The sequence below is a fragment of the Peromyscus leucopus genome, chromosome 3 (genome assembly GCF_004664715.2).
Source record: "Peromyscus leucopus breed LL Stock chromosome 3, UCI_PerLeu_2.1, whole genome shotgun sequence".
In the NCBI taxonomy this organism is placed as follows: domain Eukaryota; kingdom Metazoa; phylum Chordata; class Mammalia; order Rodentia; family Cricetidae; genus Peromyscus; species Peromyscus leucopus.
Genome location: NC_051065.1, coordinates 106,208,838 through 106,223,823, shown reverse-complemented (window position 1 = coordinate 106,223,823; position 14,986 = coordinate 106,208,838). Strand labels below are relative to the sequence as shown.

The window sequence follows — 14,986 nt, the reverse complement described above, 5'->3', positions numbered from 1 at the left end:
TCCAGGAAGTGAAGAAGTAAGTCAAGAAGCCTGAGGACAAACAGCTCAGAAACAGATTCCTGTCAAATGAGGAAGACACTAAAGCCACAGAACTGGGTGTGGCTTGTCCTTGGAGAAGCAACAGCGTGAGCCAGGTTCCTCAACCCTTTCTGCAATAATGCTAGAACCCAGGGCTTCCCAGATTCCCTCTACTGAATCCCTAGCCTGCCTGCTGCTTTTGTCTTGTGAGGCTTTGGACAAACTTCAGTCTCTTTTACAGTCACAGTCGTCCCCTCCCAGGCACCCCATACCCAGGGAACTCTTGTCTTGTTCTTCTCCAGCCAGGACATGCACTATGGTCACATTTTCCACTAATTAAAGCCACCTGACAGGGCTGCAGCTTGGAATGCCAGCCTTGGTGGGCATGAGGCCAAGCCAGCCATCTGAATGCCCTGGGAAGCCAGTTACGGAAGGACCTGGCTCGTCAAGGCAGAGGCTTGCTGGGATCCAGCCCATACTGGCTCAGAGGTCTTCTCCCTCTCTGAGACCATAGTGCCCTTAGCTGCTCAGAGCAGCCAGGGCCCCAGCTTTGGCCTACTCTGGGGATCCCAGACAGGAAACTCCCCAGCAGAGGCAAACTTCCTCTGTAAAGCCTATGTTCTGTCTGGTTCTATGAGAGGGGGATTGAAAGGGGTCAGCAAATGTTGCTGGATATTCCATGTCTGATGAATCTGAGTTCATACTCTTAGCCACAGAGGAATGCCCAATGCCAGTCAGAATGAAACCCCTATAGTTGGATCTTAAATGTTCCCTTGAGGGAGGCAGTGGAAATTTTAATGAGTGAGGCCTCATGGGAGGTCTTCAGATCATTGAGGAAGTGCCCTTGCAGGATCATAAGGGATCCTGGTTTCTTCTTATTTTCCCTGTCATGTATGAATGGTTCTGCCCCCATCCCTAGAGGCTCCTGTCATGCTGGGCTGCCTACAAACAGTGTGACCAACTGACTATGGACTGCGGCCTGTGATGCTGTGAACCAGATAAGCCTTTCCTCTGTACAAGCTAGAGGAATAGAAAGACGACTAATATAGAGGCCATCATGGAGGCCTTAATGACCCTGCCCTGGTGCTGACTGCAAAGTGACCTGTGTGAACATAGCTGTGAACTGGGGAGAGCGGGGAGCCTAGAACCTGCTGTCCTGGCAACCAGGGGCTCCCATTCTTTCAAGTGAGATCGTTATGGTGGGAATGGGAATGTGGAAACCAACATGGCCATTGCTCATGCTGGCCTTTGTGTCCTATATGGAAGGGATGGGCCAAACTGCTGGAATTGCTTTATGGAAGTGTCCCTCTCTGTTCCTCCATCCTCCACACCCCAACATACTGACCCTCTGGCTCCCAGTTCACATGAGGAATGCATTTGCATAAAGCCCTCAATAGAACAAATGGCCAGGGATCTAAGTCCAAGAACCCCGGGCCCCTGGACCCGTCCCTGTCCCAAGAGGTCCCCACGTCTCCACATCAGCACCCAGCCTGCTCTCTGGTGTCTTCTTACCAGCCTACACCCCCTCCATTGTGAAGTGCAACCCAGGTGGCCCCACGACAGGCATCTCCCACGAAGTTCTGCACGGCCATGTCTGCAGAAACAGGGCAAGCGTGAGCCATCCTTCCCAGGGGGTCTGAGGGCCAGACAGACACATAACTGCTTCTTGGGACTGAAGAACACTGTGACAGTGGGCAAGTGGGGAACAGAGACGGGGGTCTAGAAACAGAGGAAGTAAGGGAAACTGACGAAGCCCAGTTATGCCTATTAACCTTCCCTACAGCCACATTCTCTGGCACTGAATGCACATTCATGCCTAGGGCAGGGATTGCAGATGAAAGATGCTTCTTGCCTCCACCAGAGACGTGAGGTCCCATGTTGGCTGCTGGACAGGTATTTGAGAGGTGATCACCTCTGCACAGTGGGTGTGCTGTCCCTTTAAATACTGTTAGCCCTCCTCCAAGTAGTACTTTGGCTTCAGATAAGACTTTCCAGAGACTTTCCCAGAAGTCATTCTGACTCAACTCTTTTAGATGACTTAGAGAAAATTTTGCTTATTATCATACTCCTCTACCCAGGAGGCATTTTTGTCCAATAGTTTTTTTGAAGGGGCAATGTATGAAGCTGCATGGGCTCCCTCTGAGCATGTTCAGTTGTGAGGTGTCTTCCTATAGGAACACGTATGTGTTTTCCCGATTAAGAGCCTCTGGCTTCCTTTGTTGGGGGACAGTGCTTTGACTGCGGTGCCAGGCTTCTCCATTGGCTACAAGTAATTAGTCAGTCCTCACTATTTCAGGCCCAGTTCTGGCTCTCCTCAGCTGTTTTTGCTGCACCAGGGCAGAGCCCATCATTACAGGGCAGCCATCTATCCAACAAACTATGGAACCAGGCACCCGTGGGGAGGCAGAGCCCAGCTGGTTTTCTTCTAAGCCGCTAACATGTTGAGGGACAGGTGTGAGTAGGTCTGTGACTGTTGCTGCTTCTCCACCCTGGAGGCATAAGGCTGCAGCTTCCTCTTTGGCTCTTTATCCACCTCCATCCCCCCACCTCCCCACCCCCAGTTCTCACAGAGATCAGGGAACCTAGGCTTTCCCTGGTGCTGGGTGAGGAGGAGGAAGAGGAAGAGGAGGAGGGGAGGGAGGAGGAAGAAAGCCTGCAGCCCAGAATCTGGAAGACAGGGAATCTACTTCCTCCCTTTGAGATGAGGTCTCTCTGTGTTACCCAGGCTGCTTCTAATTCTTAAGCTCAAGCTCCCGGTCCCACTCAGCTGCCAGAGGTGCTGGGACTATGGATGTGCATCTCCTTAGCCGGTTAATATTAAGTGACAACAATCCTTTTGTTTTCCTCACCTGCGCAGAAGGCAGAACCGTCATAAATATTGGAAGTCTCCCTAAAGGGGCTGTCAGTGCCACTCACATCATGGTGATCACGGCTCAGGACCACTGGTGCCTGCCAGGGACAGGGAAGGGTATATCAGTCAGTAGTGTCTACCAGGCTTGCTGGCGTGAGGCAGAGGATAAAAGTGGGGCTACTCCAGGTACCGTTTGGATTCTTTCCCCTTCAAGATAGACCCACTCTTAGGAATGATAGGATAAAAGCATAGATTACTGCAATAATTTTTAAACTAAAAAGCAATTACTAGTCTCAAATATTTTACATTGGTATGGATTTTTGTATATTAATACAAATTTAAGGTTATTTTTTGTTATAACATATTGTATATATGTTTCTACTTTTGTTTAAGGTATTGTATCTATGCAACTCATTTAAAAATGTAAAGTTCTAGTCCTTGAAAGCTATTATTACAAATTATTTAGGATAATTAAGAAATTCAGGTTAGTAGTCATGACTTGTAGTCATGTTTGGTATGTTTTCAAAGTCATTACTTCCCTGTAAATATATTTATTTTTAAAGTCAAATAGATATATTTTAGGTAGATAGGTGGTCTTCAAACACTTCAGAGACCTACAGAATATGACATTTAAGATGTTTAATAACATAAGGCTTTTCATGACTGTGAGATACATCTGCTCCTGACAATACCAATCTATCTGAGAGAAGACAAAGGGCATTGAAAAACCTCTATATGGAGTTTGCTTTCATTTGTGGCAAAGTTTGCCACTGGGTAAGAAGCTGCCCTTGCCTCTACTGCTGACAGTATGACTGTCCAAATTGGACAAGCAAGACACAAAAGAAGATGACTTCCAAACTTTGCCAAGACAAGGTGGGACAGTCCTTCAAAATTCCTGCTTCATGGAAAAGTTGGTAGGATATTCTAGGTCTGTACATGGAAGATGGATGCCCCAACATTGCAGAGGAACACTGGGTGACTGTCCAGGCAGCCAGCTGTCCCTATCATTTCTATAGTTTTGCAAGTTGTTTGCTCTGTACTTCCTGTTTACTCAGGTAATATTTCATTCTTCTCAGGTCTCTGATGGGAGTTGAAGACTAGATAGTTATAGTTTTATGGTTTTCCTTTTTACCAAATTCAAAAAGAAACTTACAAAAGAGATGTAAAGCTTATAAAGATTGAGAGACATAAAAGCTTAAGTTGCTTATCTAAGAAAAAATTTTAAGGTCTAAAATGATATTTTTAGGTTGGTAATACAAGTTATGATAGAAAGTGGTTTAAGATAAGACTTTGGACTCACCAAGATAGGATAGATAATAAAATACTTTCTCCAAAGTTGTCAAATACAAATGGATTGGACATTGCGAATGTAATTTTTACCTGATAATTGTTCTTATTATTTATAGTTTTACTGTGTTAAAGTAAAAACCTTTCATTTTTATTTAGACAAAAAAGGAGGAAATGTTGTGGGATAATGTTTTTGTATATTGTGAAGATGTGTCTCTGCCAAGGCACCTTCTGATTAGTTTAACAAAGAGCTGAACAGCCAATAGCTAGGCTGGAGAGGATAGGTGGAACTTGTAGGCAAAGATAAGAACTCTGGGAAGAATCTGAGAGGCAGGGGATTTGCCAGCTAGACATGGAGGAAGTGGGATGCATGGTACAGAGCAGAGGTAACAAGCCACATGGCAGAATATAGATTAATATAAATGGGTTAATTTAAGTTTTAAGAGTTAGTTGGGGACAAGCCTAAGCTAAGGCCAAGCTTTTGTAATTAATAAGAAATCTCCATGTCATTTTTCAGGAGCTGGTGGTCCAAAGAAAGTCTTGCTAGACATTCTAGCAAGAAGCATCTGAAGCTGCTAGTAGGCTCCTGTGTATCAGGGAGCATTGGTGTGATACACTAGCCTGAGAGCATAGGTCTTCACCAAAACCCTATTCAGATAGCAGGACAGCTAACATGCTCACTTCATAGGCAAGACGACAGAGGCAAGGGAGGGCTAAGGGACTTGGCCTACACCAAAGAGCTTGAAAGCTGGTGAGCTGGGGTGTAAACCTATACATGCTATATAAAGTCTGGGCTCCACCCTTGGGAAGTTTGATTCTTGAGCCTTTGCAGTGAGGGAAGGGGCTAGAAGACAGCTTCAGGTGTGTGGGTGTAGGTGTGGGTAGGCACAACTAGGAAGTGCCTCTAGTGACCTGGGAAGCAGGGATATGGACAAAACTCCTTGTGTGATGGTAAGCAAGTCCCCTCCCTTCCCTGGGCCTTGGCTATCTGGACTAGGTAATTGCTGGGGTCCTTTGTGTGCTGCTAGTGTCTGTGAGGACAAAGATCACAGGGTGAAATCAGTCACACCTGTGCCAATAGTGCTCCTGCTAGTCTAGAGATTTCAGGACCCCTGGGGACCCAGTATGCACAGTGGGTGGCTTTCCTGCCTGTGCCCATGTGGTGGAGTGCCTCTAACCCTGGAGGTGCAGCAGGTGTGGCTGAGGGCAGGTGGGCTCAGGTCACTCGTGCTGTGACTAGCAGTCCCATCATGAAAGTAAGCTTTTCCCAGAGCCATATGAGGTCAGAGGGAAAGAAGTGGGTAGAGGGGACTCTGTGCTAGCAAGATGGCACCAGAGGAGATGTGGGCACCTGCACTGTCAAGTGTGATCCTTGGTTCCCACAGCCCATGGGGACTGCCACTTGGCTCCAGTGAGGTGATGCTGTTCCCAGCCCTGGCCCAGGCATCTTCTTCAAAGTGTACAATGAAGAAAATACAGCTAACCTTCTCAACTGTCCACAGCGGTTCTTGGAGTTTCAGAGGCTCACCAAATATGATGCAACCTGCTGGAAGGCTTGAGGACTCCGTGGCACTGCAGAACCCCCCAGCTGCTCTTGTCTTTCTTGAGCAGGCCGTGCTGGGCCTATGACTTCATCTCTGCAGTGAAATTACTCTCTGCTTATTCAGGGTTCCGTTAAATGCTAGAACTTCATGTCCTGACGGACCACGGATCTCTACCTCACCACTTGGCTCATATTTTCCTAGGGCTCACGACACCTGCAAACATCTCCTAAGAGTTATGTAGGAGCTATGCAGTTACGTATGTAGGAGTCACGTATGTAGGAGTTATATATCAGTCTGCCCTTCATTACACCAGCTCTAAAGATGGGACCTTGTCTACCCTGCCCTCTGCTGTGTCCCAGGAAAGGCATCAGCACAGCAGAACTCTATCAAACATTATCCGATGAACTGAAGAGGGAGAGTGCTGGCTTGGATGCAGCAGGGCTTCTCAGCAGCCCTCACACACAGTGGGATTCTGGGAAGCGCCCCAGAGAGCTCAGGCTGCTGTTATTGCTGCAGGTGCTACCCTGGGCTCTGACCCTGAACCCTGGGCTCTGACCCTGAACCCTGGGCTCTGACCCTAAACCCTGGGCTCTGACCCTGAACCCTGGGCTCTGACCCTGAACCCTGGGCTCTGACCCTGAACCCTGGGCTCTGACCCTGAACCCTGGGCTCTGACCCTGAACCCTGGGCTCTGACCCCGAACCCTGGGCTCTGACCCCGAACCCTGGGCTCCGACACCGAACCCTGGGCTCTGACCCTGAACCCTGGGCTCTGACCCCGAACCCTGGGCTCTGACCCTGAACCCTGGGCTCTGACCCTGAACCTTGGGCTCTGACCCCGAACTGTCTGCAGGGATGCCCTTCTACACCTCACACCTTTCTTAAGTTCACCCTCACCTCTGAGTATCGTTCCCAGTACTCCTAGCAGGGCAATGCCCCTAGGAACAGGACAAAAGTACCCAGAACAAGAAGGAAAGGAGCAACCGGCTTCTTCAAGGCTCAGGGTTCTGGGTCTCCAGAGGTGTGAGGAAAGTAATCGAACTTGGGGACCTTTGTCACAGTTTGAACAAGATAACTCGGAAAAGATGTGTGGCATTACTTCTGTGGACTGTGATTCATTTGATCCTCACACCTACACTGGGCATTTCAGCATGCATTCTTCCCACAGATTGAAAAACTCAAGGTCAGAGTGACCCAGGTCACAGCAAAAGAGACACCATCGGGACTTGTGCTTGGACAAGCCTGCTCAGTCTTTGTCTCTAGTTTCCCCACCAGTGACCTATGATCAGGGTCGGGGCTCTGGGAGGATGTTAGGCCCTCCACGCTCTCCTTCCCTCCCCATTGCCTCTCACGCAGGGCCTGGCTCCCAGAGCAGCTCTTCCCTAGGCCCCTCTGCTTATCTGCCCCACAGAGTCCAAGGCCTTCGGGGGAACCTCGTATCCCTACAGAGGAACTCAGTCAGGGGAGGGTGGGATCTCCCTGCTGCAAGGCCAGGGTGCTGATGGGAGCCGCTCTCAGAAGGTCGGAGAGGTGGGGAGGGCAGACTGGGGTGTGAGCAGGAAGTCCCCATTGGGAAGGGCCTGTGTGACAAGATGTTTATGAAGCCTCCCTGAAGCAACACAGGGTACCTCACCTTGATCTTCCCACTGGCGATGGCCTGGTTAATGGCCATGGCAATGGCCACACGTCCTTTCTGGTCTGAGTACAGGATCCTCGCCTGGGAGCCCACCACCTGCAGAGGAGAGAAAGAGAAAGCCTCTCAGCCAAAAGCGAGCATCCAAGAACTAGCAGTATGGGAGAGATGTGGGTGATACTACAGCCATGTTAGCTGGCAGAGGTACCGTTAGCTACCACACCGGTGGGCCATTGCATGCCCACAAATGGACTTCTCATGAGGTCTGAGCCATCTCATTCCCTTCTATGTCCTTTCCCTTAGGGTCCATCCCTGAAGGACCCCTCAGAGACCGACTCCATGTGAACCATGGACATTTCCTATTGTGGGCCCTGCCTCTCTGAGCCTTTTCCACATCGTCACAGTACCACCAGTGTGAGACTTGATCAAGCCTGGCTTGCTGAGAGTACTCTCCCCACAGTCTACAGCTGAGTCTCCAGGAAGATGCTGCGTTCTTGTCGTAAGCTTGATCACACAGATGAGGAGACTGAGGCCCAGACAGAAGGGTAACCTCCCTACAGGTTGGTGCTTGGATCTCATGCTCTTGTATTGCACCTCTGGAAGAGAATGCCAGTGAGCTTCCAGAAATGAAAATGAGTCATTTCTTAGCCCCATGGTTCTCAGCCAGGATGCTACTTGCAATGACTGCAGATCATTTTGGTGTGTGGACCAAATAGAGACTAATTCAGAATCCCCAGGGGTAGGTGTCTGCTTAGCCAAGAGTGTAGTGGCATCATTCACAAGAGCAAGAGGTGGAAATAGCACAGGTGTCCAGGAGCTGAAGCATGGACAGGCCAAAGGTGGTCTATTCCCGTGGCGGAATAGAGCCCGTACCTCCAGCTTCTGCCCCGGCAGATTCAACTAGCTACTGATCAAGAATGTTCAGGGAATCTGGGTGTGATGGCGCACACCTTTCATCCCAGCACTCAGGAAGCAGAGGCAAGTCGATGTCTGTGAGTTTGAGGTTAGTCTGGGCTATATAGTGAGTTCCAGGGCACCCAGGGCTACTTAGTAAGACCTCATCTTTAAAAAGTTCAAGAAAGGGACTAGGGGATACTTGAGTGCATAAAATGTTTTTCATGAAAGTATGAGGACTAGAGTTCAGATCCCCAGCACCCACGGAAAAGCTGGCCAGCCCACCTGTAATCGCAGTGCTCAGCAGGCTGAGACAGAATCCTTGGAACACCCTACCGAGCTAGATAGCGAGCCCTGGGTTCAACAAGAGACCCTGCCTCAGTAAATAAAAAGTGGAGAGTGATCAAGGAAGATACTCAGTGTCAACCTCTGGCCTCAAACACAGACATACACGTGCATGAATCAGCACACACAGGTGCCCCACACGAGCAAACATGTATACACTCATGCATACCACACATAAACATATGAAAGAAAAAAAGAACATTCCGGAAAAAAAAAACCCACTTGTATTGAATGTGCATGCGAATATTTCCCAAGTGACTCAATATTTAATGTTTACATTGCTTCTACCTTGTCTTAGGTCTAACAAGTCATCCAGAACCAATAAAAGGCATGTGGAGGGTCTGTGTCTGTTATGTGCCAACACGAGGTCAAATGTACTAAGGATCTGAGTGGGCTGTGGCATCCACCGGGATGTGGAAGCCAACCCCCCACCTCAGATAGAGAGGGCAAACTGTAACATTCCAGCCTTGGGAAGACAGAGGATTCTGACTCAAGCTGCACAGAAAGACCTTGAGACAGGCCAGCTGGAGCCAGCCAGTCGGGATAGACAAACACTGCCCCGCGCTCCGGGCGGCGGCAGTGGGGGGTGGGGTGTGTGTGTGGTGCCCTAGGGCACCCAGGGCTGGGGAGGGAGGGTAGTGTTTACTAGAAACAGAGTTTCAGATGGAAGATGAGAAAGTTCTAGAAATAGATGCCAAGGGCTGCCAGACAGTACCAAATGTGCTTCACACTCTAGAGCCGCACCCTGAAAATGCCTAGAAGGAGGATGGTAAGATTTATGCATATTTATGTGTATCTTGCTGCAATTTAAAAAATGCCTCCTTCCCAAATGTGGGTAGTGCCTGGGCTGAAAAATCACAGTTTCTTTAAAGAAAGTGCGTGTGTCTGCTCCTCCTACCTGAGGATCTGGCCCAAACTGCAGAAAGTGTCAAGGACAGGCGACAGGGTCACTCATGTCTTCCTGAGCTCAGAGCTGGCCTGGGCAATGGGGCCAGGATCCTCATTGTTTAGCAACGGCCCCTCAAACGGCCTTAGGAACTACAGGGGCCTCCGGTCTTTTTTTTTTTTTTTTAAATCTGCAAGTGTGAATCAGTGTTGTGAGGTGTTCAGATTTTGGGGGAGAGGAGGGAATGAAGCACGGATATAAAATGGCTTGTAGTAGTTAATCTTCACTGTGACTCTGACCAGATTTAGAATGGCCATGGAAACACATCTGTGGTACACTAGGAAGAGTTTTAGGAAAGGCCAACTGAAGAGGGGAGACCCCTAAGGTGGGCAGCACCATCTCCCGGGCTGGGCTCCGTGACTGTGAAAAGCAGAAAGCAAGCTGAAGGCCAGTGTTCATCTCCCTCTGCCTTCCGACTGGGCATGCAGTGTGACCAGCTGCCTCACACACCTGTCACTATACCTTCGCAGCTGGGATGGACTGCTCCCTCAAGCCATGTGTAATAAATGTCCTCCCCTCCAGTGAGTTCTCGTCAGGTATTTGGTCACAGCATGGAGAAAGGCAGCGAACACAAGTGCCAAGTTTGTCAAGAATGTCGTATATAAAAAGAATGGCTGGCCTTCATGAGAAAAGCATCTTGAAGTAGGGTGAGCGAGTGTTTGACCACTTCCACTCAAAGGTGGACAGCATGCCCTGCTTGCTGGACCTGTGGCATGTGCTGCTGGCTTTGAACCCACCCCTTGTAGCAGCCCCAGACAGCTGCATCTCTGCTGCCAGCTCTGCCCCCCCCCCGGCCTCTCAGGATGGCTGTGTATTCTGTCTACTGCACTCCCTCTGCCCTGTCCCCAGCCCCAGGGCCCCATAGAGACTGTGGCTGGCACATGGGGGTTTTATGGGGGCACACAAGCAAAATATGGCTCTAGGATGGGATGGGCCAAGATGGGGACAGTTCCCTCCTGGCCCTGAGACCTCTGGCCCGGGAGCTGCTGGCTAGCATAGTCATGTGTGGACCAAATGTTTCTTCTTTATTTAATTTCCCCCATCCTCCTGTTCTCCGGAACCAGGGCCTGGCAGCTGCTCTAGCATCAGGCACCTATTCAGACCAGCCCTCTGCTGGTCTGTCCTTCACTGTGTGCTCAGCTCTGGGCCCGGCAGAGCTGTGCCCAGGGAGGGTCACAGAGGCCACCGCAGGATCCAGCACCACTGCCTCCATGTCATAGATGGAGGCTGAGCCACTCGCCCAGGGCGTTCAGCTGAGACTGTCACAAAGCTAGCTCGGGTGTCTGAGCTCCCACCTCCCATGGGAACTCCAGAGACTGTCTGTGGACTGACTGGCTGAAAGATGACTTTGTTTGCTGCTTCAGAGTCCCAAGCCACCCTTCTTACCCTCATCATTTAAAAAAAAAATCAGTAAATACACGGTCCTGGCTATTTCTATGTCAACTTGACACAAGCTAGAAAGATCTGAAAGGGGGGAATCTCAACTGAGAAATGCCTCCATAAGATCCAGCTGTAAGGCATTTTCTTAGTGATTGATGGGGGTGCTATTTCTAGGCCGATGGTCCTGGGTTCTATGAGAGAGCAGGCCAAGCAAGCCATGAGGAGCAAGCCAGTCAGCAGCACCCCTCCATGGTCTCTGCATCAGCTCCTGCCTCCAGGTTCCTGCCCTGTTTGAGTTTCTGTCTCGACTTCTTTCAGTGATGGACTACAACACTAGTGGAAGTGGAAGCCCAATAAACCCTTTCTTCCCCAACCTGCGTTTGGTCATGGTGTTTCACTGCAGCAATAGAAACCCTAGCTAAGATATACACATAACACAAATTTGACTACCTTAATCAGGTCTCAGCATGCTGCTTGGTGGCATGAACCACTTTGCAGTGCTGTGCAGCAGGCCCCATCATCCAGCCCCAGGACCTTTTCATTTTCCCAAGCCAAAACTGGGTCTTCCAAAGGAGCCAAAACTATACAATGGAACAAAGAAAGTATCTTCAACAAATGGTGCTGGCATAACTGGATGTCAATATGTAAAAGATTACAAATAGATCCATATCTGTCACTATGCACAAAACTCAAGTCCAAGTGGATCAAAGACCTAAACATAAATCCAGTTACACTAAACTTAATAGAAAAGAAAATAGGAAGCACTCTTAAACGCATTGGCACCGGAGACCATTTCCTAAATAAAACACCAACAGCACAGACCCTGAGCACAACCATTAATAAATGGGACCTCTCGAAACTGAGAAGCTTTTGCAGGGCAAAAGACACAGTCAATAAGACAAAAAGACAGCCAACAGATTGGGAAAAGATCTTCACCAACCCCACATCTGACAGAGGATTGATCTCCACAATATATAAAGAACTCAAGAAACTAGACATCAAAGCACTGAACAGTCCAATTAAAAAATGGGCTAAAGAGCTAAACAGAGAATTCACAAAACAAGAACTACAAATGGCTGAAAGACATTTAAAGAAATGCTCAGCATCCTTAATCATCAGAGAAATGCAAATCAAAACGACTCTGAGATACCACCTTACACCTGTTAGAATGGCTACGATCAAAAACACCAATGACAACCAATGTTGGAGAGGATGTGGAGCAAAGGGAACACTCCTCTACTGTTGGTGGGAATGTAAACTTGTACAACCACTGTGGAAATCAGTATGGCGGTTTCTCAGAAAATTAGGAATCGAACTACCTCAAGACCCAGCCATCCCACTCTTGGGCATCTACCCAAGGAATGCTGATTTATACCATAAAGATACATGCTCAGCTATGTTCATAGCAGCACTATTTGTAATAGTCAGAACCTGGAAACAACCTAGATGCCCATCAACGGAAGAATGGATGAAAAAAATGTGGTACATATACACAATGGAGTACTACTCAGCAGAGAAAAACAATGAAAGCATGAAATTTGCAGGCAAATGGATGGAACTAGAAAAAATCATCCTGAGTGAGGTAACCCAAACCCAGAAAGACAGTTATGGTATGTACTCACTCATTGGTGGATTCTAGATATAAAATAAAGAACAATCAGACCACAACCCATAGAACCATAGAGGCTATATATATAGCATGGAGGTCCCTAGGACGACTGTGGCATATAATAAATTTCAGTTTTACTCAATTATTGAAAAAAAAATAGCCAAATGAATGGAAACACATGAACTATGAACCAAAGGCTGAGGGGCTCCCAGCTGGATCAGGCCCTCTGAATAGGTGAGACAGTTGATTGGCTTGATCAGTTTGGGAGGCATCTAGGCAGTGGGACCAAGTCCTGTGCTCATTGCATGAGTTGGCTGTCTGAAACCTGGAACTTATGCAGGGACACTTGGCTTAGTCTGGGAGGAAGGGACTGGACCTCCCTGGACTGAGTCTACCAAGTTGATCACAGTCCTCGGGGAGGACTTGTCCTGGAGGAGGTGGGAATGGAGGGTAGACTGGGGGTAAGGGGAGGGCGTGGGAGGGGGGAGAATAGGGGAACCCATGGCTGATATGTAGAACTGAATGATATTGTAAAATAAAAAATATATATCACAAAAAAAACCACTGGGTCTTCATGAAACACTGACTCCCCACACCCTCCCCAGCCCAGGAACACACCCTGCTACTTCCCTGTTTATGACTTGCCTACTCCAGGGGCTGCATGTGAGTGGCATCTGGCAAGGGTTTGTCCTTCTGTGACTGGCTCTTGACATCGTGTCCTTCTGTTTTACCCCGGTGTCAGTGACTGGCGGAATGCTGTTACTTGTTGCTTTGTAAGGAGGGACATTTTGTTGACCCATTTGTCTGCCAAGAGCCCTTTGGATTGCCTTGGCATTTTATCTACAGTACCTATAGCACCCTGAAATCGGTTCCAATCCTGTTGGGTGTATAGATAGCATAGAATGGCTAGATTACATTGCTTTATATCCCCACCAACACTGTCTAAGGCTTCCAGTTTCTCCATGTTGCTACCCAGACACCCCTTTAAAGCCCCTTTCCTGAATAAGGTGGCCACCATGGTGCTGCTGTCAGCAGTCACATGGATACAGGGTCTGCACCTTCTCAGGGCATGACAAGCTGCGACTGTGCTGAGACCTCTATGCCTGCATCTTGTTTCTGGGCAATTTCTTCACAGCTCAGCCTCCTTCATGACTCTGCAGTACCCATCTTCCCCCAAGCCAAGCTCTCACCAGCTGGTGCTTGGCAGCCTCCCGGATCCAGCGGATGTTATCCATATACTGTAGCTTAACAGATGCCTTCACTGTAGGGAGAAAGGGGAGGGGTATTTCAGGCCCTGGAAGCTGCTGCCAGGGGCCCCAACTCTTTTCTGCTGGATGTTTGCCACAGGTACCTGGAGACCTCAGGTGATCCCCCTTACACAAGCTGTCCTGAATCTGGGAACCAGTGCACCTAACGTATGGGCCTGTGCAGCCCATCTTTGATGTGTTCACCCCTCAAAGAACAACTATTGAGTATCTGTTGTATACCAGACACCAAGCCAGGCACAGGAACAAGAACCACAGTTGGCTATGAAGAGTGTGACCAGCTGGTTCCTGGGGTGATGCATCATGGGAATAAGGGCTCCCCAAGAAAGGGAGGGTCAGAGGTCTCCGTGCTGAGAAGCTCTGTGGGAACAGAATTCTAGAGGGAGTATCCAGCATGAAAGTTCGAAAGTGGGAGTGCAACCGGGGGGTGGTGGCACACGCCTTTAATTCCAGCACTCGGGAGGCAGAGGCAGGCGGATCTCTGTGAGTTCGAGGCCAGCCTGGACTACCAAGTGAGTTCCAGGAAAGGCGCAAAGCTACACAGAGAAACCCTGTCTCGGAAAAAGAAAGAAAGAAAGAAAGAAAGAAAGAAAGAAAGAAAGAAAGAAAGAAAGAAAGAAAGAAAGAAAGAAAGAAAGAGAGAAAGAAAGAAAGAGAGAAAGAAAGAGAGAAAGAAAGAGTGAGTGCTTGGCCTACCCGAGGAGGAGGCAAGAGGAGGAGGGAGGCCATGGTGACAGCAGGCCTGAGCAGCTCATGAGAGCAGACTGGTAAAGGTGAGAGCCGAGACTCAGTGGTATCTTACTTAAACAAACTGGCACTCTAAAAGTCATGTTTGGGATGGAGGTGCTCTTGAACCCATCACTGCTTGTTACTCTACGGCCCTGCACTGTGGTCTGTGCCCTGGAGGTCCTCAGCATCTGTCTGCTCTGCCTGATGGAAGCTCCTCAGGCTAGAGTGTCCCTGCTCGGTGAGAGCAGGTCATGCGGTAGCTGGACGCTGGCTGTGCTTGGGATTCTTAGCCATCACATCTGCAGGTGTGACAGCACTCGGCTTCTTGCGGAGCACTGGGTGGTAGCCACCCAGCTGACATCCAGCTGTCCTGCTTAGGGGCGGGCAGCTGTTCTGAGCTAGAGAAGCCGGGAAGACAGTGGACCAGATTTCCCTGTGTAAAACCCCAGCTACTTCCTTCAACTTGGTCTGGCCTCCTCTTTGCAC

General features: G+C 49.0%; 1 protein-coding gene across 1 annotated transcript in view; it reads right to left on the bottom strand.

Annotated features, from left to right (window-relative positions):
* The window catches only part of Uroc1 (urocanate hydratase 1), a 36,571-nt gene that overhangs the window by 4,577 nt on the left and 17,008 nt on the right, over positions 1-14,986 (bottom strand). Inside the window, exons 15-18 of the mRNA XM_028854492.2 lie at positions 13,697-13,767; positions 7,333-7,431; positions 2,868-2,967; positions 1,531-1,612 (exon numbers count right to left, since the gene is read on the bottom strand). Coding sequence (XP_028710325.1) covers positions 1,531-1,612; positions 2,868-2,967; positions 7,333-7,431; positions 13,697-13,767 — 352 coding nt within the window. The remainder of the gene's footprint in view (positions 1-1,530; positions 1,613-2,867; positions 2,968-7,332; positions 7,432-13,696; positions 13,768-14,986) is intronic.